The sequence below is a fragment of the Caretta caretta genome, chromosome 3, assembly GCF_965140235.1.
Source record: "Caretta caretta isolate rCarCar2 chromosome 3, rCarCar1.hap1, whole genome shotgun sequence".
In the NCBI taxonomy this organism is placed as follows: domain Eukaryota; kingdom Metazoa; phylum Chordata; order Testudines; family Cheloniidae; genus Caretta; species Caretta caretta.
Window position 1 is genome coordinate 82,662,041 of NC_134208.1, and position 27,008 is coordinate 82,689,048.

A 27,008-nucleotide genomic window follows, 5' to 3' on the forward strand; every position below is an offset into this window, starting at 1 on the left:
ATTGGATGAATTCACTTCCAAATGCACCTCAAGAAATTTCTTTTGCAAGCTAACCGTCACTTTTCATGTGTATATTGCCTTTATATCAAATGGCCTTTCAAAAGAATGTCAAAAAATTCTTGTCAATTGTAAAAAGATTGTGGGCAATCCAACAAGACGATCAAATCAGAAGGATATATAATATATAAGCAGACTACAGTAATTTGACTAGAAGTTGAGGAAAAAGACCATTTCTGTTGAGCTATTACATGTTCACTTTTGCTAATGTAATTTTTTAAAAATAAAACCCCTCATATATTGATCAGTGTGTCATATAAATAGATTCATTTGTACCAGATGAATGTCAAAACTCATTGAAAATGTCAACGTATCTTAAAATTGTATGTTGTTAGGTAGAAAATTCTGTACATTCATATAATCTCTTTACCATCCATGTGCAAGTTTAAGATATGTTGAAGTCCTCAACGGGTTTTGACATACTTTATTGTTGAAACAAATGTGACATTAAGATAAATAAACTATAAAGAAAATCTGCATATAACATTCCTTACTTTTTGGGCTGCAGAATAAATGCTAGCCATTTTCAACTCTAAATTAAAAGACTTTTACCATTTTCATGACATTTTATATAGTCCATAAAAATGCATGTATAATAAGTTCACAAAGAGGTTCTAGGTAGCATATAATTATAAAAAACCTTGCATTTTTGATATTCAGTTTGCTAAAAATATGTACTAAAATGAAAGGTAGGATGCAGAGACTGTGGTATAAGTTCATTATCTTTGGTAAAATGTTCTCATTTTATTAATAGCCATATTTGTGCTGATTTCCATTTTGCGCATGGTCTGCTATTACTTATGCCAACAGGAAACATTTAAGTGAATTTAAACAGAATTAGATTATTCAGGACAATCATGACTCTCATCATACATTCTTTTAGGATGTTGCTAGCACATAGGGGAAAAATGAGTGAGTACTACTATCTACTGTGACTTACTACTGCTTTAACACTGTAAAATAACTTTGCTAATTCTTGCCATTAGAAAAAATATTTTTTTTTTAAAAAGGAAGGGGTCAACATGATTCTGAGAACAGTAAATTCTAAAAAACTGAAGTAAAAATATCAAGTATTTTGTAGTTTAATATAATTGCTAAAATAGAAATTTACACTGGGGCTTAACTGAAATGTGATACTATGACCCATCTAAGTAAATAACAGAAGAGGACCACAGAAAACCTCAACAAATCTCAAGATGTTCAAGGGATGGTCAGTGTTAAATGATCACTGCCATGACTAACATCTAATGGAAGGCTTGATTCTCTCACACCGTTGCCATCAACGGCCATCCTGCTTTACAGCAACGTAATTGAGAGGGAAATCAGGTTCTGATTTTAACGTGGCACTCTCCAAGGACAGATCACAAATTGTGAAGTCACAATGGAGTTTGGATGTTCTTCTTTATAACTGATCATATTAACAATGCAAGCTTGACCAGCTGAACCTAAGTTAATCATTCAAGATTACACTTCCAGATAGCTATTAATTACACTAAATCAGTTTGGATAATCAAAGGAATTTTCAATATCCCTATGACATTCAGAGACTCCAGGTTGTGCAGTATTCACACAAACACACCATATCACCACTGCTCACAGGTGGGGACCCTGCAGCATTCAATTCTACCACAGAATCAAATCTTTGTATTTACCTTTTACTTATTAAATATTTGATTTAATACTGGAAACTTTGGAATCATAATTCTGATGAAGAATAAAGACTTAAATGTTTTTCTACATTCCTTGTTTCAAGTACTTTTTCTAAAAAGAGAGAGACTAACAAGCAATGGCAACACAGTCTGCTGGTAAAGGACTTGATTCTGTTTTGTAACCCTATTCACCGAAGCAGTTCCCAGTAGTCATATTGAAGACCATGTAATAACTTACATGAGTAAGGGTGAAGGATCAGGTCTACGGTCTCAGCGTAAAAACACATTGTGTCTAATCAAGTCTTAGTTCTTATAGCAATGGAAATATACATGGGTAACAGTCAAAAAGGAAATTACATTTGACCCAGTACTGACCTCGTGTTATTTTCATTATCATCAAGAACAAAACAAAGGGATAGCTGTAATTACTGTAGTAACCAAGTCAGATGTTTCAATCGTTCTCAATGAACATGGCACTTTCAAAAACAAAACTTGCAAGTTAAAAAATAATTCAGATTCCAAATTATTTATCCTTGATGTTTAAAAGGGTTTAATGCAAAACTGCTCCTGAAGAGCACAATGATTTTTAAAAAGGGTTTTTATTATTAAAAAAGTGATAAAAATGGAAGATGCAAAAGTGGGGAGAGGACTAATACACTTAATACATGTATTTGCACCAGCGAAAGTCATGCTCTTAATGAGTCATTAGTGACTTCATCACTGATCATTTATGGTCTTTATCATGTACAAATGTAGTAAACCACTGCCCACTGTTGCAGTGCCCTTGTATGTGCAACACACGTATTAAAAAGTAACAATCTTAGCGCCCAATATTCCAAAGCGCTCATCGCCCTTTGATTCCATAGTAAGATCAGGCTCCCAGTCTAGAATAAAATATGCTCTTCCCAAATAATTTAGTGGTCAAAGTCTGAAGAATTTAGAGAGCCTGTCACTTTTTCGCTTTCTTGGCTTTTTTCAGTATATCACACTTTTTCCTGTTGGGACGCCGGCATCTTTCATCAATGCTTGGTATACATTCATAATGCCACACTTCTTCCATTTTCTCCACGGGGTAAACAGCTTCAACATAATGACGGATCAATCTGAGTCTGGTGGGATCAAGTTGCTTCTTGTTACAAGCACCTGAATGGTTATATTGCAATCTGAGATTCTCTGGAGTAAAGAGCTCTGGAAAGAGTCTTACAAGAAGCCTTGCAGCAAAGTTTCCCACAGAAAGGCTCTGCTGAACTATCTCTCTTACCTCTTTATCAGATAGCATGTACAGAGAAGGCACAGGGAAGTCTGGAGAAGGAACGACAAGTTCATCAAGTGGTATCTTGCAAAAATCTTTGCTGCTTCTTTCTGGCGGCAGTGGTGGCCCTTCAAACTCTTCTCTGAATCTTTCTGGGTTTATTGCATAGGTAAGAAATTCTCTCCTCTCAGGTCCCGGCACATGAACTTTCCGCTGCTGTTGGTATGTGCGCCTCTGTTCGGTATCCCTGCGTCGACATCTCTCATCAAGCTTCCCAACAAATTCCAATGTCCATACTCTATCGTTCTTTGCTCTTGGGTACAATATTTGCACATAGTGTCGAATTAATTTAATCCTGGTTGGATCAAGTTGTTTCTTGCCTAGTGATCCGCTACAGTTGTATTGCTTCCTTAGATTTTCATGAGTAAACAGTTCAGGGAATAAGTGAACAAGCAATCGAGATGCAAAGTTTCCTATGGACAGACTGCTTTCATATATATTTTTAATTTGTTCCTTGTTCAACAGGTAATCCGGGATAGGAACATCAAAATCGGGAGGGGGAATGTCAAGTTTATCAAAGTCTATGGGCACAAGCCAAATCTTTTTTGACCTTCTTCCTGGCCTTTCATATTCAAAGTTGTCTTCCACTTTTATGATAGACACATCGTCAGGCAAACTAGAAGAATCATTCCAGTCGTCTCTCATTTGTTCACACTCACTCCCATCCATATACATACTTTCAAGCTCATCATTTATTCGCTGGGCACACTGCTGCAACCATGCATCCTCTTCTTGCACATCAGGAAAGTAAATTTCTGTGTACCTTCGAATTATCTGAAGTCGATGAGGATCCAGCTCTTGCTTCCCAGAATCTCCATAGCAGTTATATCTTTCAGCCAGGTTCCTGTGGTCGAAGAGCTCAGGAAACAATCTGTGTAACAAAAACACAGAAAATTCCCCAGGGGATGAAGCTTCATCTAAAAATTCATTGAGATCCTGAGCATCCAGAACATAATCTGAGGTGGTGGCATTATCCCTGTCCAGCGACAAAGCTTCCTCCTGCTCTTTATCCTCAATGAAATGAGAGGACTCTACCTGCTCAGCCTCATAGAAACTGGATGACTGCACACTTTGCTGACTATTTTCCATTTCTCTTTGTGCCCAAAACCTACTGAAAAAGTCATTAACTTGAGGCAAACACTCCACCTGCCACACAGCATTGTTCTTCACAGAAGGATAACAAACTTCCACATAGTTTCGGATAAGCTGCAGATGAAGCGATTCAAGTTTCTTTTTGTTAAGGAAGCCACATGTGCTGCAGCTCCTGTTGAACTCATCATCGCTGAAGAGCTCTGGGAAAAGCTGCACTAGTAACCGGCAAGCCAAATCTCCACCTGAGGTGCTCTGATCCATGATCTGTTTGAGTTCCGCAGCGGTCAGCTGGTATTCTGGGGGAGGTCTGAACTCTGCTACAGACTCTGTTGGGCTAACATGCTTTTTAATTCTGCTGACCTCAAGAGACAAGAGGTCAACTTTGCTGTGAAGCTGAGTCATATTGGAATTCAGGGTGTTGAGTGTGTAAAACATTTTCTGTATCAAAGAATATATGTTGGGATCAGAATCTGCAGTGGAAGCTGTAACAGTGATGGTAGCAGCAGAATCCCTTTTGCGTTGATCGCTCAAACTCCGCAGATGGGAGGGGCTGCTTGGATTGACCTTTTCAAACAGCTCATAGGAAGAAAACTGCTCTGCCCCTGGTGTGCTCTTCTTCTCTGTTATTTTGTGTGAGATGCCATACAGAGGTTTCTTGTAGGATGGAATGGTTACGTCATTGAAGGGTTCTTCTTCACACAGCCACGTTATATTGGGATTCTTGTTCTTGTTAGGCTGCTCTACGTTTACCTGAGTGGGTGACCCAATATCTCGGTTCTTCATGTTTGAAATGAGGCCCTACGAATTAACAAACGTCGTATTAGTAAGACAGTTTGATTTAAAATAATAGCTACAAATTTGTGTTCCACAGGTAGGCGTCATTAAATAAATATGCACTGCCTAATTTTCATCAGTGAACCCAACTGTGCTATATAAATCAAGTTAATAAATGTATTGAAGGAAAACAATCACCAAACATGTTTACAGGGAAAGTATTATTTTACTTCTTTGTTCATGACCTCTGCTATGGAATAACTATACAATTATAATACTTAGCATTTTTACCCAGCGAGCTTTATATGATATCATTACCTCCCACTTTGTGTCTGAGGAACTTGGGTGGCAGAGAGGTTGAGTGGCAGTAAGTCCGTGACAGAGCCAAGAGAGGTTGAGTGGCAGTAAGTCCGTGACAGAGCCAAGAACAGAATTCAGGTTTTCCGATTCCTAATCCTGTGAGCTAGCCACAATCTCACTACTCCCCCCAACTGTATTTTAATGTTTCATTACTCTCCCTATTACCAGCTAATGAGGACACTGTGGTCCAACAGCCTTGACACAGGTGTGTTAATTTTTTCTCCTTTGGCTCTGAAAAACGTATGCAAGTATTTACCCCCAGTGGTCCAATTCAGGGACAACTCTATGATACCAACCCAACTTAAAAACCCCAGTACAATTAGTGAAAAGGCCTTTTAAAAATGAAAGAATGATATGTTTCTGAAAGGCAGAAACATTTATATTCATTGAATTCCTCATGGTTCTAAACCAGCCAGTAGTGAACTCTTTAAGAATTCACACTGTAAATTATTTTTAAGCACTGCATTTCCTAACTGTTCCTCATTGTTTGAGTTCTGAAGCAAATGTTTTCATTTATTCACTGTAAATATTTAGCTCATCATTTATTTATTTTTGCAAGTACATGAATATTGTGAATAACTCAGAGAAAATTAAGTAGGTAAGCAACAACAAAAAATTACAATACACAGAACTCAAAAACATGTGAGAATACACACACAGTTTGAATCTGACCATCTTGAATTTTTTCCCCAGCTTGCTATGCAGAATATTAATTAGACACAAAATAAAGAACTTGCATTCAAATATTAAAAAACAATGAAATACTGACTATGGGCCTGAGGTTAAGAGATGATGAGCAACTGAAAGTCCCATCCTAGGATCAGGCCCCTATACTGTGGATCTTCTCTGAAAAACAACATTGTAAAAAAAATGGCAGCACCTTCTTACTCAGCTAATCTGCTTCCTATGTGTATTCACACTCATATCTGCTTACCCTAGTGACAAAAATAAGTTAACACTACTTTTTAGTCCTATAAGCAATGCAGAGCTCAAACATGTAGGGGAGATCAAGCTGGGTTCTATTCTAGCTCATGCATCATCACCAGAATAAACTAAATTCCAATTGCCGTGCCGTAACTTGCCCATTTACACAAGTGTAACCCCACTGAAGACGAGTTTATGAACATACTGAAGACCATGAGGTTGCACAGGTGATAAGTGAGGGTGTTAATGGATTCAATTTAGAGTGCAGAATCCTATCAACAGGAATAAGGTTGAGAAGCTTGATTTTCAGATCCCAGCTGATTCTGCAGGGATAGCAATTAGAAACTTTCCTCTCCAGTTTTACTTGTAAACAAAGCACATTTGAAATGGACTAAATGAGATATGATAAACATGGAGCAACACCAAAACGTCACTTTTCAGAGAAGTGCCCTTGTTACGTGGGAAGATGTGGCCTAACTAAAGCACCTGTTATAAGATTCAGTAATACCTAAGCCCAACAGACAGAATGAAGAACAGGGATTTCTGGCTTTTCAAATTAAAAAAAATAAAAATCAGCATTATAAAGAGATTTGAACATATGGTGAAACTTGATCTTATCTAGTAACCTCATGTCTTCAGATGCTGCCCCAAATTATCCTCATATATAAAGAGCACAATTTGGCTCCATCTTTGTTAGAAGACTTGTTATGATAAGCAAATCATTTGTTAGTCCTTTTCAGGTTTCACCATAGTTTTTTTGTGTGTGTGTGTCCAATGAAGCAATAAAACATGACAATTTGAGGGTAGTCCTGATTAATGCTCAGCTCAGGTGAAGAGGCAGGAACAAGGCAGTACCAGGGAAGTGTATTAATCAGCATGGAGCCATCATCTATAGGGCCTTATTGTCCTTCTAAAATGAACACATACAAGTTAACATTCTTGGGGTTGGGTGGGGCCCTCTGGAAGAAAAGAAGTGCTTACGCTGAGAATTATGGCAGATCTCTGTATGTTGTAAGGGCAGCAGAACTTCTGCCCTTTCACTAATGCAGCTCACGATGTTTGGATCTGGTTGTGGGAGGAATTTGCAGATCTGCATTTCAGAAACACACGGTCAATGTTCAGCTAACAGCTAGTGCCACATCTGGGATAGATTTAAGCATTTTCTTGTAATCTGGGATACCTTGTTCTGCCTTCAGAACATTCTCCTTGCCTCCTGTAATAATCTGTACAGATTATATTGCCAGCTGGGTATAGCATTATCGGAAGCACACATGGACTATTTTTGGTGAAACATCAGAATAATCTATTGTGGAACATTCTTTTGTATTATCCATAAGGACCCTGGACTTTAAGCACAGATGTGTGTATGTACTTCAGATAATGCTATAACCAGAGGTCCCCAATGTGGTGCCCGCCGGGGCATTTTTGTGCGCCCGCAGTGCTCCCCGCCGCTGAAATGCCGCCAAGAAGCGTTGCCGTTTCTTGGCGGCATTTCAGCGGCGACACTTCTTGCTGCCGAAATGCTGCCGCTGAAAAGCGGCAGCGGGAAGGTGTCTGGCGCCCGCCACAGTCTTCTGGGAATAGCAGTATGCTATTCCCACAAGAAAGGTTGGGGACCACTGCTATACACAGTTAGAAAGATTATCGGTTTACTGTACTACCAAAAAAATTACAAGGCAGATTGTTCTATTTGAGCTACAGGCACATAATACCATGCTGCCTACACTGTCATAGGAAGCTACTGTATTACATACTGTTGCTGAGCTTTTATGAAATGCAGTATTTTGCTACTGTGGAATAATCTTTCATATTATATTTTAGGACCACAGGCCCAGATTTTGTATTTAGGCTTTGCTCCATTCAGCATTGCAAGTTTTAAGGCTCATTTTCAAAAGTGGCTCAGGCACTTATTAGCCCAAGTCCCACTGACCTACTCAAAGTTTTTAACAACTTGACTTTTGGTCACCGCCAGAACTGGAAAGTAGAGTGAGGCGCACAACTAAAAACATTAGTATTAAAAAAAGTTAGCCTCTCAAATGTTCTGTTAGAACTTCAGACTAAGACTGTGGTTGGTTATTTATTCTAAACATGCTGATTCATCATTAGAGTCAGTCAAGAATAAATTTTCACGATAATTATTGGGTTAGGTTCTGGCCGCATTGTAAATCCAAGGCAACTATCAACTTCAAATAACTTATAGATTTAGAGTGGTGAAATTTCACTGAGATCAGAATCTGTCCCACTTTACATAATCTGGAAAAATTACAACCCTGGTCCAGCAATTGGGTTAACCCATAGGGATCTGATTGCAGGACTGTGGCCTAAATTTCTAATGAAAATACTAACAAAATCTTTACTCTAGGGACATGAGAGGGGGTCTAGGATCACTGTCAGACCCAGTTAATCCAAACCAGTTAGAGAATTTCATGTTTATAAGCATTATTAGAAACAAATAACTGCTTCAGATAAAAACGGTTAATGGTGAAATTTATGCCGTAAAATGGGATACTGCTCACATCATTAAAAAATATCCAGATAAGTGGTATTGGTAAACTAGGCAAAGATTATAGTCATGTCTGACTATGAACAAATTAATTGCTGGTGTGAGTTGATTTAAAAGAGTTGTGCTCTGCTTATACCAGCAGCACATTTGGCCCAAGAAATCTGAACAGTACATCATGCATAGCCACATGTAGAAAAATCACCTCTTGAGTAAAGCGTCTTTTCTTCACACTGGGCAAAACCTCTTGCTGGCTCCCTGAACCATCACAACCAAGTGAGGTCTGTTTCCGTTTGTTGGAATCGTGTAGGCAAGTAACTGAGCCATCCAGTGAGTGTTTCTCAGGAGATCTGGATGTCACGGAGCAGTCTAGTGCTTCATCTTCATTTTCTGTTTCTACTTTCACAAGATTATTTTTTATAATTTTAACTAGAAAGAGAGAAGGTTTAGAACAATCAAGCACTTCCTCCAGAAATTCATGATACCCTTACAACAATATGCTTTCTGTTTGTTCTTCTGAAACTGCTTTTTGAATAGTGTCATTATTATTTATCATTATATAATAGCAACACCTTGAAGCCTCAAGGCCCCAAGTCGGGGCACCATTGTGGTAGGAACTGTACAAACATATAGTAAATGACAGTTCCTGCCCCAAAGAGCTTACAGCCTAAAAGACAATACATATCAGGTGAGTAGGCAGGTAGTACAGTAGGCAGGAGTTTGGGGGAGGGAGAAGGATGATGGGTAACAAAAATAATAATAGGATGTTTTAGCAGTTAACTTTTCAGTCATTGTTATAATCTTTGCTTTATCACAATGCATTCTTCATCTAAATATACAAAGTCTTCATACAACTAGTATTTTTTATCTGACCATAAAATAAACAAGATATAGCATTTTACCTTCGTCATCATCATTGAATTCAGCTGAGTTCATCTTCTAGCCCACTAAAAAAAAGAAAAAAAGACATCAGCAGTAGTTTTCTAGACACAGGGCATGGGTTGTGTTTTCAGCCTTTTGTTAAAAAAAAGGTCAGAAACCTGCTATCTACAACTATTTGCTATCCCTGGACAATATTAACAGTCCTTGGGCAATTTCCTATCTGCTCCATTTTTATTCACATTATAGCAGGCAGCCACTTTTCTTATGTGTTTCCTGGACACCTGCAGATCTGCCCCGCAGCGTACATTGAACAGAAAACAACCTGAGAGGGCCAGAAAAGTAAGATGATTTAACACTCAAGATTTTTTCTAATGTGAAGAACTTTAGTTCAGTTGTTTGAACTTTCTGTATAAGGAGAAGTGTCTTGGAAGTGCACAAATGAAAGTTCTCTGAATGGGTTTTTTGGCCACATTGTATTGAGTGGCCACCAGTTATAAGAGCCAAAAAACTCTGGAGGCCTCAGGGCGTCCAACGAGTTTCACTGCAGGTCAATTCCCAGTGTTCAGCACAGCTGAAAAATGCAACACAAACTATTTTATAACTAAGGGTTAGACTAGATGACCCTTGCCGTCCCTTCCCTATGATTCTATAATATGCCAAGGCTGTCTGAATATATTTCTATTAAAAAATGGCTATTTTGATGTGGATTGTGATATTGAAAAAACAGCAACCTATAGATCTACAGTAACAAATGTTTTTATAATTGTTAACTGGTGGCCTCCAAACAACATCAGAATGCTTTTTAAAAGGAAAAACAAAACATTTTAACTGTCTTAAAATGATTTAATATTACTTCTCATGCCAAAATTACCACATTATCACTAAGCTACATTTTTCAATTTTCCTAAACTTAAGATCACAGGTCATTTGTTATAATTCTGGGCATGTCTCAAAAAAGAAGGCTTCAAACTCCAATGAGGACAGACAGAGCAAGCATCCTCACCCAGCTCTCACTAGCCATTTAGAAGTACACATCCACCAACAGTGGCAACCACAATTGGATACCTTTTAAATGAGCCATAAATAGTTCAGATTATCCAGATACATGTCTAGCCCCATAGGCTCGCCTGGTCCCAAAAAAACTTATTTGAAATACATTAAAAACTTCCATAACTACATCGCTTTTCCAAATAGACTTCTTTCACCAAATCATACCCTAACCAGAGATTTTCTGGTTAAACACACACACACACACACGTATGTCCCATGAATATTTCTTATAAAACAAAAGAAATTTTGAAAGACAATATACAAAGAATTGCAATTGTAGTCTTATTATCTAATAGCTGTGTACAAAATGAGTTTAAAAGAATCACAAGTACTATTAAAATGCTTTGTATTAAATACAAACATTTGAATACTGTGTAACTGCATGCTTTCTCTTTGTTAGCAGCTGGTAGCTATTAATAGTAAATATAATTAATACATTCAGTGTGAGATTTTGTACATGTGACTAACAGGCACAACACAGAACGCACAGCCCATGGGGAGGTAGGGAGGGTGGGCTAAAGTGCCTTTAAGTCCCCTTTGTGCTCTCCTTATTCTGAACTATTCCAGGACCCCTCCTGTCCTCAGCATACCCCCTATACAAGGGCTTGGAAGGGGGTCCTTGGAGCGTAGCACTCTGCTTTCGCCCTTTTACTCAGCATAATTCTCCCCCCGCCCCCTGGTGTTTAAATTCAATGAACCTGGTTTTGACTCTTAACCTGCCTACATACAAGTTATGCCAGTTTAACTAAAATTAGTTTTTTTTACATCACTTTAGTTAAACTAGTGTAAAACATCTGTGAGGAGACACTTAAATTGGTTTATAAATGGCTTATGCCAATTATTAAACCAATTTAAAATTGTGCCACCCCAGGGGTTTGTGCTGATTTAACTAAATCTATTCTAAAATGGATTTTCATTCAACCAGTGCAATTTATGAGTTTAGGCAAGGGCTGTACAATCCTTTCTGAAAAATCCTGAAAGGACAGCGCTGTGGCCTGTGTTCTAGGAGAAAGTTAAATTGAATTGAACTTACCTTGATATCCCATATACGACATTAAACTTCCAGGCCAGTGACTATTAGATTTCATTTCATTTTATTGTAGAAGGCATGGCTTTGGGAAGACACAGCATAGTGCCAAAAATGTGGGAGTGACAAGGAATAAGATGACAGCTGAATGTAGTTGCTGAAAATTTTTTATTTTTTGGAAGGCCCAAGTAGGCAACCAGGCAGACATCCTTACAACAATCACATGCTATATAGGAAGTCTCAGATTTCCTAGGTTTTTCAGGCAGCTTCTTGGGGCAGAACTGTCAGAGATCATGCTGACTGAGAGAGATGGCAAACATAGAGCCAGAGACAGAAAAGAATTGACAAATATAAATATATATAAAGAAAAAAGAGAAAGAAAACAAAATCAGCGTGCAGCCTCCTTCTGTAGGATAATACACATGGAATGATATTTTTCTTCTGTCACTGCTGTTCAAACAACAGGCAGAACACTTCGGGAGAGGTCTCTCCGACTGGAGACAAGTGGGTTGGAAGCAAGAGGTACGTGAGGGTTTGAGAATCATAGTTGGAGTTGGGAATATGGAGAGAGGGTATGTAGTTGCAAAGCCTCTTTTTGAGAAGAATCCTGGACCAGAGCTAGCCAGAGGGAAATGGACTAGGGAAAAAGACAGAAAACAACAGAATCAAGGAAAAAATGGTGCAACAAGTAATCAAATTGACAGGTTTCAGAGTAGCAGCCGTGTTAGTCTGTATCTGTAAAAAGAAAAGGAGTACCTGTGGCACCTTAGAGACTAACTAATTTATTAGATCATAAGCATCCGATGAAGTGAGCTGTAGCTCACGAAAGCTTATGCTCTAATAAATTTGTTAGTCTCTAAGATGCCACAAGTACTCCTTTTCTTTTTAATCAAATTGAGAAATCCATCTGAGAGGGTAAGTGAGCTCCTGGTTGTTGATTCTCATTGCACTGAGTGTATGAAGGGGTTGAAATGTTGCCTGATCTGTCTTGTTTCAATATAAAATTAAATCTCTCTCCCTCACCCTTTTGTCTCTAAAAGAGTAACTAGTTCTAGAGAAGAATAAACAGATGCAGGGCAGAAAACACTAGTACTGAAGTACTTATGTAACGTGGCCTGGGAATTTGGGTTTGTAGCCATGACTACCAGAGATGGGAACTCAGGGCCATCCACCCTTAGCTACAGTATCTTGCTGGGAAAAGGATCAGAGCTGCAGCTTGTGTTCTCGTTTCCCGGGAAACTGGGTTTGGGAGCATGATAGACAATAGCCATTTCGCATACCAAATACCCACAACAAGAAAACCATACTCTACACTAATGGCCAAATCCTGCTGCTACTGAGATCAACAGGAGTTTTGCAATAGACTTCAGTGGTATCAGGATTTAGCTGAAATTGCTTGTTAAATTTAATTTGTAATTACCTAGCCATTTTGAGATAAAACAAACAAAAAAGCATCGGAAACTGGTAAACTTAAATTTTTAGGGTTTTTGCTTGTTTGAACACATTTAAAACAATAACTTGGTTCAGGCATTGAAAATGTTTGCTCTTGGTTAAAACGCATTTATTCCTGGGTTTACACGTTGCGTGCAAAGTTTCATTCTGGAGAATTTTTATTTATAAATGTCTAAAAAATAAGCCTATAATAGAAATACTAACACAGTGTTACCCAAAGAACCCACTATTAGCATAAAGGAAATTATTCAGAAAGACAATCAATTCTTACACCTGTGATCATGGGTTTGCATGCTGAAAATGAAGCAAGTATACTTACTCTTGATCTTTCCTCAAATTTGCACCCAAAAGTGCCCCTTATTAAAGGCCTCTGCAGTTTTGTTTCTATTGGAGTCCCTAGCTCAAGTTATCCATTCAAAGAGAAACTCGAAGAGGTGCAATATTCAGATAGATTCAATGTTCAAGGAAGAAGAGGCAGAGCAGTCTCACCATTTGACAGTGGACTCCATCCCCAGGATGTAAGCAATAAGTCATTGAAAAGGATTTCCTAATGCCTGCATCAGAACCTTCTGTTTGAAAACAATTTGCAGCATTTACTTTAATGTAATTAATGTTTAACTCATAAACAACTAAACATTTTACTGACATTATAGCACGTGCCCACACTTTTACGACTAACATAATGCTTCTCTTGGCACTATGCGTTGGTGAAGGTGGCATCATGTAAAGTATGTATACTGCTTTGCACTGTTCCTGTGAGATGCCACTGTTTGTGTAGGCGTTCACATACGAAGAGACAAACGTTCCTTTTTACTAAGCTTGCTATTTCAGTCTTCAAGACTAAGACATATTTCAAAATGTTCAGATTTCTGAAAAGACTTAGCCACACAAGTTAAAAAAAAAGTTTCCATTCTTCTGATTGAGATAGTCTGTAGTTGTTTAAATAGTTTTATCCACTTGTCTCGGGGAAAAAAATTTCTTGCATCTTAAACACGGATATGAAATAAATCAGTACTTTTCAAACTGGTCTGTGAAACACTTGTCCACAGAAAATGGTCTGGTCATATGGCACTGGGTCTCCTTGCTTCCAGCTGCTAAACTGCATTAAAATAAGTTAAATATGCACTAAGTACCTTCGTAATGTTACTTTCCCATTTGAAAACATGTCTCCTTGGTGTAATGCAGTTGATGCTATGGGGCTAAAAATACATTCAGAATTTGCTTTGCTATTTGCTCCCCTGTAATGTTAAAAGAGAAATTATGCAATGAAGAATAGAAGTGGTTCAAGAGACAAGCTATTAAGATGTCCATTCTATGAAAAATGTCAGAAATAAACGTAAGTCTCAAACACTCAACAGTTTGGTATGATATTTTCATAAAACATTACAGAGAAGCAACAGCAAAGCAAGTTCTGAATGTATTTTAGCCCCATAGCATCAACTGCTTTACAGCCAAGGAGACATATTCACTGTCAGGTACCTTCAATTTTATGAAAAAATAATCCTCTGGAGAGAAAGTGCTTACATGCATTCTTAGAATCACAGAACTTACCGATGTTATAGACCTAGCCTTGATGCCTTCTATATGTATGCTACATCACTTCCTCAAACACTTCCTTCTCACTTCCTCATGACACCTTTAATATGTAAGTCAGTAACTATTTAAAGATGTATATATTCAGTTTACCCACCAGGATGTACAAGCCTAACCTGAATAATCATGTGATCATACTGCCTCTTGTCACTCCAGCCCTTATCCATTGTTTGCTGTTCCCATGTGTAAGCACTTCAAAGCAGTAACCAGGTCTATCTGTACTGTAAAGTGCCTAACATATCTGAGAGTGTTGTAAAATTAGTAACACAACCATCTGTAAAGTCACATAGAACATCTTCCTGCCAATACAAGATCAAGACTGTTCTGTCCCAAAATTCATTCTTTAAGAGTTCCGTAGTTTAAAAGGCACATGCAGGGTGTGATTTTTGTATTATATTAAAACACAGAACAACCATTTATTCTACCAGTTAAAAACATTATCTGTATCTATACTAATATATACAAGATTTCATGTTTCTAGTTTTCTAGAAAAGGTTTGATCCTGACAATTAAAATCCTCGCATCTGACTGTATTGTTTAGCTCACAAACGCATGTTAAGTGCATATTTATTTTTCCTTCAATGCAGATCATACCACAAACATTTGACTAATCTCTGCAGCAGTTCATATTTCCCTAATTCCATATTAACTGTAAAAACATGATATAAAACCCCTGCTTTCATATATTACTTTACGGTATGAATGATTTGTGCCTCTGATGGCCTCATGGTGGTACACCACTTTATGTTTTTCAGTGAAAGCTGCCCTAAGTATTATGTCTCTGATTTTAGCTTCACTTGTGTCTGAAGAGGTTGAGTCTCTATTTTTTCAATCAAAGGGTGGGATGTACCAGTATATTTCAGTGATAATAAGGATTCTTGAAAATTATTTTAAAAAATTATCCACCTTACTTGTTTTAAGAAGAGGGGAGAAAACATTCTCTTTTCAAAGGATCAGATAATGTACTGGGGCTTAATTAGTGGTTGGTGCTTAAATTCCGCAGATCTGATATACTAAAGAATTTCTGTTTCCCTCCTTTACCTCCACTATCCCTGTAGCAGTTTTATCAGAACATCACAAGAAGAGTGCTGTACTAGATATTTATTTTAGAGAACTGACACCTGGAACACCAGCAAACCAAAATTCTTGTGTAAATATTAATGTTCAGTGACGGTTAATGTTTATATTGCAGCTGTATGAAAACTTTTGTGTATTCACAAGAACCCTGTATATTTAGTCCAAATCTGTTGCTTTTCTGCAAAGACTGTATGAATCAGAACACGCATTTAATATGCAAAACCTCTTTTTACTGGAAGATTAGTAATTCCCTTAAGATACTTTATCTTACCTTCTGTTTAAAGAGGTTGCTAGTTTTCTCTTATCTTTTTGCAGGTATACATAGGAACTAAAGTTACTGTTATGACTAACTTGCAGATAAATTTCACATATGGGTTATTCATTAAAGGCCAAGTTCCTCAACTTCTGTAAACAGTCGTGGCTCAATGGAAGTCAATAGAGCTATGAAATTTTACACTAGCAGAAGAGCTGGTCCTCATAAACGTTAAGTCCTTGTTCCATTGAAAATAGTCAGAGCATATGCTGTTGACTTCAGTGGAACCTTAACTTGGCCATAAACATTTTCATATTTAAATATTTCCTTAAATAAAAACCTACTATGAACAGATTTCTTCTGATTTTTTGAATTTTAATGACTATATATATTTTAATTTAAACATTTCTCTACTGTTGGAAACTCAAAGCAAAGCAGCATTGTAATTGTCTGCATGACATCCAACATGAGAAATTGACTACAAAGGTTTCAGAGTAGTAGCCATGTTAGTCTGTATCCACAAAAAAGAACAGGAGTACTTGTGGCACCTTAGAGACTAACACATTTATTTGAACATAAGCTTTTGCGAGCTACATGCATCCGATGAATTGAGCTGTAGCTCACGAAAGCTTATGCTCAAATCAATTTGTTAGTCTCTAAGGAGCCATAAGTATTCCTTTTCTTTTGATTATAAAGGGTTATTGTCAGCATATTACACTTCTGGCTGAAATGTCTTCATCTGCTAGTGTTACAAGTAACACTTAAAATGATTATACCAGAAGGAAACAAAAAAAATATTTATTTCATAGAATCATAGAATATAAGGGTTAGAAGGGACCCCAGAAGGTCATCTAGTCCAACCCCCTGCTCGAAGCAGGACCAATTCCCAGTTAAATCATCCCAGCCAGGGCTTTGTCAAGCCTGACCTTAAAAACCTCTAAGGAAGGAGATTCTACCACCTCCCTAGGTAACGCATTCCAGTGTTTCACCACCCTCTTAGTGAAAAAGTTTTTCCTAATATCCAACCTAAACCTCCCCCACTGCAGCTTGAGACCATTACTCCTCGTTCTGTCATCTGATACCATTGAGAACAGTCTAGAGCCATCCTCTTTGGAACCCCCTTTCAGGTAGTTGAAAGCAGCTATCAAATCCCCCCTCATTCTTCTCTTCTGCAGGCTAAACAATCCCAGCTCCCTCAGCCTCTCCTCATAACTCATGTGTTCCAGACCCCTAATCATTTTTGTTGCCCTTCGCTGGACTCTCTCCAATTTATCCACATCCTTCTTAAAGTGTGGGGCCCAAAACTGGACACAGTACTCCAGATGAGGCCTCACCAATGTCGAATAGAGGGGAACGATCACGTCCCTCGATCTGCTCGCTATGCCCCTACTTATACATCCCAAAATGCCATTGGCCTTCTTGGCAACAAGGGCACACTGCTGACTCATATCCAGCTTCTCGTCCACTGTCACCCCTAGGTCCTTTTCCGCAGAACTACTGCCTAGCCATTCGGTCCCTAGTCTGTAGCTGTGCAAGCCATTCGGTCCCTAGTCTGTAGCTGTGCATATTTTGTATGCTTTGTACATTTGACAGCACTTTGTACATAGTCAGTGTCCCCTGAAGTTTGTGTTGGTCTTTCTGGAGGGGGGAAAAACATCCCCACCTATGTATGGAAATATGACTGTGAAATTACTTTAAAAGGCAAGAGCTTTCAAGGGCAGGTCTGGTACTTGAAACTACTAGTAAATTATTAAAAATGAATTAAAAGATTTTAAGATGAAACAAACTTGAAACAAACCAGTACAGCTTCACTGCCAAAGCTGAGCAAACTGCATGTAAGCAGACTACATAAAAGTACACTAAAACAGATGTTTACAGTTCTATCACTTTTAATAATCCAAGACTTTACTAAAAATCCAATGTTGGATTTTTTTTTAATTATTTTGAATATCTATAAGTGCTACTTAAAATTAAATGTCTTGGACAACATATTGCATATTACAAACTTATTCCACTATTAGAACATTAAGTACATGATAAAAGCTTTTAACTCAAAACCTCTTTTGTTTTAAAACACTGGGAGACAAAATCGAAGTGTTAACCTCATGGACAAAAAGTGTACCAATACTTTCCGTAGATTAAAACCCTCGTTTGCTGTCCGGTGGAATACTGGCAGCCTCACGGCTCCACTGAAGATGGTCTCTAATAGTGGCATCTTGCCAATAGGACTTATAGGGCATGCTCTCAAATTGTTTTTATTTTTAGTTACATCTACTGATGCAGTTAAAAAAAAAAAAACGGTCCTCTCAACTAGTGAAATTTTCCCCACAAGTTACATTGCCTCTTTCTAAAATGTTGTCAAATGACAACTTCATCTTCAAGCGTTCAATACACTAGACATATTTATTTCCAGCAACATGCTAATCACAATTTGGCTTTTCATTTAGGTGCTTTTTCTGAGAAAAGCAGCAAGATTCTTTTAGACAAGGTGTCTCCAATTTTATTTTAATCTGTTTTGAACCTCGGTATTCCTGCTTCCCTGATAAAAGGAGCTGTGGTGTCTTCTTCAAACTATATTTAATTGTCCTCTTTTTTACCCACTGGACTTGCCTATGCTATCAAAATGACCTGTTAATGACATGGGTAAACAGCTAGGCCAGTGCTCAACATAGTTTAATTAGACAAGAACAAATGATGTTCAGCACCACTGCAGGAACAGCAGTTACAAAGGTGTTTATGGCACCAGTTGCATCAGAAAGTTTCCAGCACTGTACTGGACAGTTTATTCTACTTTAAAAACATCTTGGTTTTACACTTTTAAAACCAAGATATTTGTGCAATATATACAATACATGAAAAAAATATGATCGCACGTTGCAAAACAGACATATGTCAGCACATATTCACTCAGACAAATTCAGAGTCAACTATTCAACCTGAGAAGCTGGGTCAGGCACTAGGTAGATGTGTGGAGAGGAGTGAGAACAAGATAAATCATCTGCCCTGGTCCTTATTTCTTCACCCCAAAGAGGGTGGTGGTGGAGGAGAAGAAGAGTGTGATCCATGTAGTCGCAGATTCTCTAGCCACATTTCCATCATATTACAGACCTGGAGCAAGATCATCAGCTGCTTTAAGTCAACATAGCACTGTTGGCTTCAATGGAGCTACACCAGCTCAGGTACTGTCCCTGGATCTCTGCTTCTTCCAGGGGATGAAGTTTCCATTCTATTGCTAAAGAGTTCTAAGTGGTCATTGAGAAGATGACTAGATTTGCCCTGCAGAGCACAATTACAAATAGAGCCCTGCACAGATACAAAATGTGTATCCACATCTGATCCACAATCCTCAAAAATGATCTGCAGATATAAAGCGATATCCGTGGATTTGTTGGGGTCTAATTATGAAAATACATTCATAGTATTTATCAGCAATGATACAGAACCTAAATAAATCAATATACATGTTGAGTCCTTGAAATCTAGTAGCACTCATGACTGTCAGCATGTTAGCACCTAATTTAGTCGGTGCAAAACAGCTCAAAGAAACAAAATATTATTTGTATGGATTTTACATTTACTATTGTCATTCTGGTAATAATGTGGTGGGTCCTATCCACACACAGAAGAAACAGACCTTGACACGAACAATTTAAAACAGTAAACATACAGAGGATGATGGAGAGGGATTAAATAAAATATTTTAAGCGTTTTACTGAATTTGACCTTTTCAAATAATTATCAGCAACCCGCAACTCCTTCTTGATCCCGTTAAATGTAGCTGGTTAATTTATTGCAGGCACTACCGTAAAAATGGGTCCTGAGAAGAAATTTGAAGAAGAGGTTTCAGAGGAACAGCCGTGTTAGTCTGTATTCGCAAAAAGAAAAGGAGTACTTGTGGCACCTTAGAGACTAACCAATTTATTTGAGCATGAGCTTTCGTGAGCTACAGCTCACTTCATCAGATGTATACCGTGGAAACTGCAGCAGACTTTATATACACACAGAGAATATGAAACAATACCTCCTCCCACCCCACTGTCCTGCTGGTAATAGCTTATCTAAAGTGATCAACAGGTGGGCCATTTCCAGCACAAATCCAGGTTTTCTCACCCTCCACCCCCCCACACAAATTCACTCTCCTGCTGGTGCTAGCCCATCCAAAGTGACAACTCTTTACATAGTCAAGTCGGGCTATTTCCTGCATAGATCCAGGTTTTCTCACATCCCCCCCACCCCCATACACACACAAACTCACTCTCCTGCCGGTAATAGCTCATCTAAACTGACCACTCTCCAAGTTTAAATCCAAGTTAAACCAGAACATCTGGGGGGTGGGGGGGGGGTAGGAAAAAACAAGAGGAAACAGGCTACCTTGCATAATGACTTAGCCACTCTCAGTCTCTATTTAAGCCTAAATTAATAGTATCCAATTTGCAAATGAATTCCAATTCAGCAGTTTCTCGCTGGAGTCTGGATTTGAAGTTTTTTTGTTTTAAGATAGCGACCTTCATGTCTGTGATTGCGTGACCAGAGAGATTGAAGTGTTCTCCGACTGGTTTATGAATGTTATAATTCTTGACATCTGATTTGTGTCCATTTATTCTTTTACGTAGAGACTGTCCAGTTTGACCAATGTACATGGCAGAGGGGCATTGCTGGCACATGATAGACTAGGGCAGTGGTTCTCAAAGCCGGTCTGCTTCTTGTTTAGGGAAAGCCGCTGTTGGCGAGCCAGTTGTTTACCTGCTGCGTCCATAGGTTTGGCAGATCGCGCTCCCACTGGCAGCGGTTCGCCACTCCAAGCCAATAGGGGCTGCGGGAAGCGGTGCAAGCTGAGCGATGTGCTGGCCACCCTTCCCACAGCCCCCATTGGCCTGGAGCAGCGAACCGTGGCCGGTGGGAGCCGTGATCTGCCGAACCTGCAGACGCAGCAGGTAAACAAACCACCCCCCGCCAGGTGCTTTCCCTGAACAAGCGTCGGACCGGCTTTGAGAACCACTCAGCTAGGGGGCTTGGTCTATCTACATTGACATAGTGGCCAGGCTCCGGGGTATGAAAAACCCACACCCTGGAGCGCAGCTACAGCACCCTAACCCTGGGGCAGAGGCAGCAAGATCAGTGGAAGAATTCTGTAGACCCAGCTCCCATCCCTCTGGGATGGGGGCTCCTACAACCGCAGGTAACCCTGTCCATCGCTGCAGCCTGCGTCTACACGAGGGGGTTATGCCGGCACATGCCCCGCAGCGCGCACAGGGGGCAGGGCCGCCTCCACACTGGGGATCAGCCTTAATTCCACCTGTTGGTGCTGCTCAGGGAGCCGCGCTGGGGCCCCCCCCAGGTACGTGGGCAGCGCGGCTAGGATCGCCGGTGGGCCTCATGCTGCCTTGGAGCTGGGCAGGGGGCGGGAATCTGGACCGATCCCCATCGCGGGCGAGGGAGGGCGCAGGGCAAAGCGCAGAGCCCGAGGCGGGCGGACAGCGGCCGCCAGGCTGCAGAGAGTTGGCTCAGCGGGAGACGCCGGCTCGGGTCGCGGCTAGGGGCAGGGACGAGGCCGGGCACCCAGGAGGGAGCGGGCAGCCTGTGGCGGCGCGGCAGGCGGCGAGCCAGGCCCGGCGGCGGGGGCCGGAGGCCGCAGGGGAGGGCGGGGGGTGAGTCCGGCCTGGCCCCGAGCGCAGGCAGGAGGGCGGGGCGGTACCTGCAGGGGCAGCCCCGGGTCTCCGGCCTGGGGAACCGGCTCCCTGCACGCGCCCATGGGGAGGGGCGGGGGGAAGCTGCCCGCGCGAGGACTCCGGTTCCTCGGGGCTTCAGCTCCCGCCATGTGCGCGCCGCCCCGCAGGGCGGGCTGTAGGGAAACCCCGCCCCGGGGCGGAGGCAGCGGCAGCCCCGTTCGTTCCCCCTGCGCACGCGGCGGTGAAAACCCACGACAAGCCCAGCGCGCGCGGCGCGGCAGCGGCGGCTTCCGGTGCGACCGCTGCCCGGGCGGATCTATATGCCCGGGGAAGGCGGGGTGACGGCGTGACCGTTCCACACCCCCTGCTCGAGCGATGGAGTCGCCCAGGCCGCCGCGCGCGCGCGGGCGCGCGCCACGAGCCCTCGCGCTCTAGCCCTGTCCCGAGCGCAGTCAACAAAGGGCCCCGGGGGGCGGGGAGAAGCGGCCGGGGCCCGAGCGGGGCGCAGGGGCCGGGGGGCAGCAAGGAGCGGGCCGGCCCCGGGGACACTCACCTGGGGTCGCGGCGGGGCCGGGAGCGGCGGCAGCGCTGGTGCCCAGGTTCCCCCCCGCTCTTTGTGTGCGAGGGTCCGCGCGCTGCGCTCTCGCGTGACGTGACGGGACCGTGTGTCATTTCCGCACAAGGACACAGCGCCCCGAGCCGCGGCCAGCGCCGCCCGCTCCCACTGGGGACCCCGCGCCCCGCCCGCACGCGGGCTCCTGCCTCGGGGGGGGGCACCGCCCGTGGAAATACCCGCCCCCGCGCGACGGCCGCCTCGTCCCCGCTGCCGGTAGCCCGGGGGAGCCGCCGATCCCTCCGGCCCCTGTGCAGGCGCGGGCGGCCAGGCAGGGGCCAAGCCGCTTCTCCCCGTCCGGAGCAAAGGGCAGCGACGCCGTTCGCGGCGGGTGGGGATCCACCAGCCCGGAGCGGGGCTGGCCGCCTGCCCCTGCCGGCCTCAGCCCGGGCCACCCCCAGCGACAAAACCCGGCCCCTGGTGTGAAACGAGCCAGCGTCGGCGGGACCGAGCCCCGGCTACCGCGGGTGGGAGCCCGGGCGGGCCGGCCCCGGCTTGATGCATGTGCCGTTAACAGGGGCACTAGTGGGCTAGGCAGCAGCTCTGGCCACAAACGGCGGGGTTGGCGCCTGGCTGCTGCGCACAGCTCCACGCTACTTGGCGTGCGGAAACTGCGCCCGAGCCTCCCCGGCGAAACCGCACGTCTCCCTCCCCGCCTCCCTGAACCGTCATTTGTAACCACTGTCCCCCACATACTCAGGCTGGGTGGATCGGCGGAGGCTCCCCCCTGCCCCCACTTCACACCTGACTCGTGAAGCCCGCGCCGCTGGCTGTTCGGTAACATGCTCATGCTCATCATCGGCGTGTTACGGGAGCAGCTAGAGGCCTCCTTTGTTAGGTACAGCACAAAGCCTCGGCTTCCCGCAGCCCCTACCCTAATTTACAGTCCAATAAAACACCAACAAGCATTCTGATATGGTGCGGGCTCTACACTTTAAGGAAGTGACACTGTTCTGGGGTAATCCGTGAACATCACAAGTGGATTGACTCAGTTTAAACACCGAAACCGGGTGAAAATGAACATTTGGATGAACTTGGTTCATTGACGGTATTCAAAGATCACGGTCACTTTCATGCCTCCTATTTTAAGAAGTAAGAATAGATATACTTAGCTTGGCACAGAACATGCGATTAAAATATTTAAGTAAGCTCCTCTGCCAAAGTCATAGTAACTGACTAACATCCAGATCCAATTATGATTGTTTGAACAATCCATAAGAAAAATATGAAGAGATTCATACAGGGCTGCATCAGCTCTGAACTTAATGATGACATTCGTATATAATACATTATAGACACAGCCAAAGCCCACAAAGATCGCATTTCGGACAAGTTGTCGTGAAAGGAAATCACCTAGTTAAAGAAACCAGTTTTAACGATGCCTTGACATTATATAAAAGCTACACTTAGTATGCCTCACTTCTATGGAGAACCTCAGAGAACAGGTATTTTCTGAATTTTCTACTGCCAGTTTAGAAAGGCTATTCATTTAGTTTCGGAGTGTGCAATTTCATTTAAAACACTTGATTATTTAAAAATATTTACATTTATTCACTTTATATGCTCTTTGGGTCACTTTCAAGCTGAAGTATTCAGCAGTTTAATCACTTAATACCTTCAAGCATTCGTCGTTTGAACTAGGATCTTTTCAGTTGCTTCAGCTTTGGTCGGAAGGGGGCTGCAATGACTTACAGTTAATGGAAATCGCATCGTTTCTATGTTAAGTACATGGGTATATTATAATTTTTCCCGAACTTAACTAACTACACATTGCCAGGAATCCTAACTTTTTTTAAAAAAAGTATTGACAAAAGAGACATTTGCAGTATCTTAGAACATGTCCGATATTACTCCAGCAAGTCTTACTGTTCCTTGCTATGGGGGGAGGGGAGGAGGGCAAATAATTTCCCACTGTCCAAAAAAAGTTCTCATTTAATGTGTGTAAAATACAAATTTCCAGCCCTGCAGAACTGTTAGCTATTTGAAGTAGATCGAAAGGGCTGTCTTTGTGAAATACCTCCCACTATTTACAAAAAGAAAAGGAGTACTTGTGGCACCTTAGAGACTAACCAATTTATTTGAGCATGAGCTTTCGTGAGCTACAGCTCACTTCACCACTATTTAGTGACCCTTTGAAATTAGTAGTAAGATATCAAGCCTGACACCTTTTATGTTTTCTTTAGATAGGAGAGGGTCTTTGGCCCTGTTGAGAGGAGTGGAAGGTGTCCTATGATGCTTATTAACAGGATTTTCCTTTTACTTAGCAGAGTGTGTTTCATTTTATGAAGTCATCATTTATATGGTTTGTCCTGTTCCCATAGAGCAGAATCAATGATGCCATGGATGTTACTTTATTATAAAAATACACATAAAACCTTAGCTATAGGCAATCATTTTTGTGATAAGATACATAGGGCAAGAAAAATTAAAGGCTACAAAACAGAAAGTGACAAAGTATAAGGAGTGCTTCATTGATCAATAAAATCACAGGTAAAATACCTTGAGCGCAGCAACTCCAGACTTAGAAGTTAAACCCAAAATTACAGTTTGTTTGTAATCTAGTGAAAAGAAATTTCAACATAAATCTAGTTTATTAAAAAAAAAATCCTCTAAGTCAAACTACTCAGAATTCACTTAATCACTAAAATTAATACTTTCCTAAAGAATTAAGGCAATAATGTTCAGTTTTAAAGAACAGCCACATGCTAAGTGGTGGATCTAAGGAGTAAAATAGTTACTAAATATATTGCCCCTCTTAATGACATATTTAGATTTTTGAACACTTAAAACAAAGTAACAGATTTTTGGGGCTTGCTTGTAAAGTATTTCTTCGAGATTTCTTTCCTGCAATTGCACAACTCTGCCAAAATCTCTTGCAGCTCAAGCTGCTGGCAGATTTATAGTGACAGATTCTATGAATAATCACAACAGATAATAAAGAGGGGAAAAAAGCAACAAAACCCTTCAAATTAACTATTTACAGGCTACTATTTATAGGAGCCCCTGAAGCACAGATTACCTGTGAGCTCATCTCATAAATCACTAGACTGTAGGATACATTGTCAACAAGACAAATTCCCTACAATGGACCCAGTTCTAAACAGTGGTTCAAGATAAAGAGCAGTTCCAGAGAACTTTATTCAGGGTCTTATTTTTACTGTACTGTATTATCACAATAAACTAGGCCAAGTCTTGTGTGATTTATCTTCTTTCAGTACTGTACAGCTAAATGAACATGCTCTTAAAGGGTTAAATGTTTTAACACCTGCCACAGCTGTTAAGCAGTGTTGTAGCCTCAGTCTGATTTTACTTGAATGCTTTACATGGTGGGATTTAGTAAAGGGAAAGAGACGGGAAAAAGCCAAGCAGTGCAATCCCAAACTCAATTTCAAAGCCCTTGAGAAAATGCTTGCCAATTTGAATTCCATCTCATTTCTACTCTATGGTCGTGGCCAGAGGCACTGCAGCTACTGGGGGACCCACACCCAGGAGGAGACCTGAAGGCCTCAGCTAGGTATTCAGGACCATGATCATGTTGTTGCAGAAACACTAAGCACGCTGTCTCCAGGCAGTGCAGATAGCAAGTTTAGATTCACTTCCCAGCCAGTCAAGTCCCGTTTTTTTTCCACCATCTGAACATGTGCTACACAAGTCATTTATTCAGATGTGCACTTTTTTGTTTCATGCCTTTGGCTCAAAAGCCACTCTGTGACACTATGGCACACTCTGGAAAATTCCAATTCAGCATGAGGAAAAAAATCCATCCTGCAATTTCATACAAGTGAACTTTAAAGGAAAACTCATTATCAAGGTTACATGTAAACAATGCAGCACTTGTCACTTGACCCAACTGAAACTAGGTTACATATGTAAAGATGTGAACAAAAACTGTTGTAATCTAGTAAGTAGTTTAATATTTGCTCAAAGTGGCTTGAAGGTAGAAAGCATCCCTATCCAAAAGTCCTGCAGAATTTAATAAGAATGAAACTAATACAGTTCTATACAAATTTACTCTAAAAAACTATTAGGAGCCAGATTCTACCCTAAGCTATGCCCCCTTTATGCCAGTCCCCTGGCAGGAGGGATCCATAGGTCAATAAATGTGTCCAGGAGGAATTTTTCTGCGGGCAGTTCTCCCACATGAGTACAGAACCAGTGTAGCTAGCTGGCTTTTACACTGTAGGTGGGAGAAAGGTGGCATGATTGGAGCATTGCAGTACTATACCAGGCTTTTGAAGCCATAGCAAGATAACAGTTCAGAGCAGCCATGAGGCTGCTTTAACCATACTAGGGGCTGGGCTGGGCTGGTGCAAAAATGGGGAGTCAAAATGGCTCTTTTGAGGTCTCTTCACTCAGCTGTGCCTCACACATATTTGGCACAGGTGAGACTCTATCCAAAGAGTTTAATATAGATTTTTACATAGAGGTTTGTGAGCTGTCCTACAGAACTCCATAACATCTGATGAAGTGAGCTGTAGCTCACGAAAGCTCATGCTCAAATAAATTGGTTAGTCTCTAAGGTGCCACAAGTCCTCCTTTTCTTTTTGCGAATACAGACTAACACGGCTGTTCCTCTGAAACATAACAGGGATGTAACTCTTTAACAAATCCAACAGGAAGGTTAAGAAATCCTATAGAACACTAGAGATTAAAAAGGGGACCTCCAGAAATAAAAGCTCATCCAGCTAAGAACTGTAACAGATTCACATCCTCTGTGGATCAGG

The 27,008-nt window shown here is 41.2% G+C and overlaps 1 protein-coding gene across 6 annotated transcripts in view; it reads right to left on the reverse strand.

Moving 5' to 3' along the window:
• Positions 1–768: 768 nt before the first annotated feature.
• BEND3 (BEN domain containing 3) overlaps positions 769–27,008 on the reverse strand; it is a 62,487-nt gene continuing 36,247 nt past the window's right edge. For 2 of the 6 annotated variants that reach the window (XM_048844875.2, XM_075126619.1), the window contains 3 exons: positions 9,571–9,615; positions 8,874–9,097; positions 769–4,908 (listed from right to left, as the gene is read on the reverse strand). In XM_048844875.2, coding sequence (XP_048700832.1) covers positions 2,656–4,908; positions 8,874–9,097; positions 9,571–9,604 — 2,511 coding nt within the window. In that variant the 5' untranslated portion in view covers positions 9,605–9,615 and the 3' untranslated portion in view covers positions 769–2,655. Of the gene's footprint in view, positions 4,909–7,149; positions 7,255–8,873; positions 9,098–9,570; positions 9,616–21,697; positions 21,955–22,224; positions 22,841–23,028; positions 23,103–27,008 lie in introns of those variants that run through there. The other 4 variants (XM_075126620.1, XM_048844874.2, XM_048844876.2 and 1 more) reach the window with 4 other exon arrangements.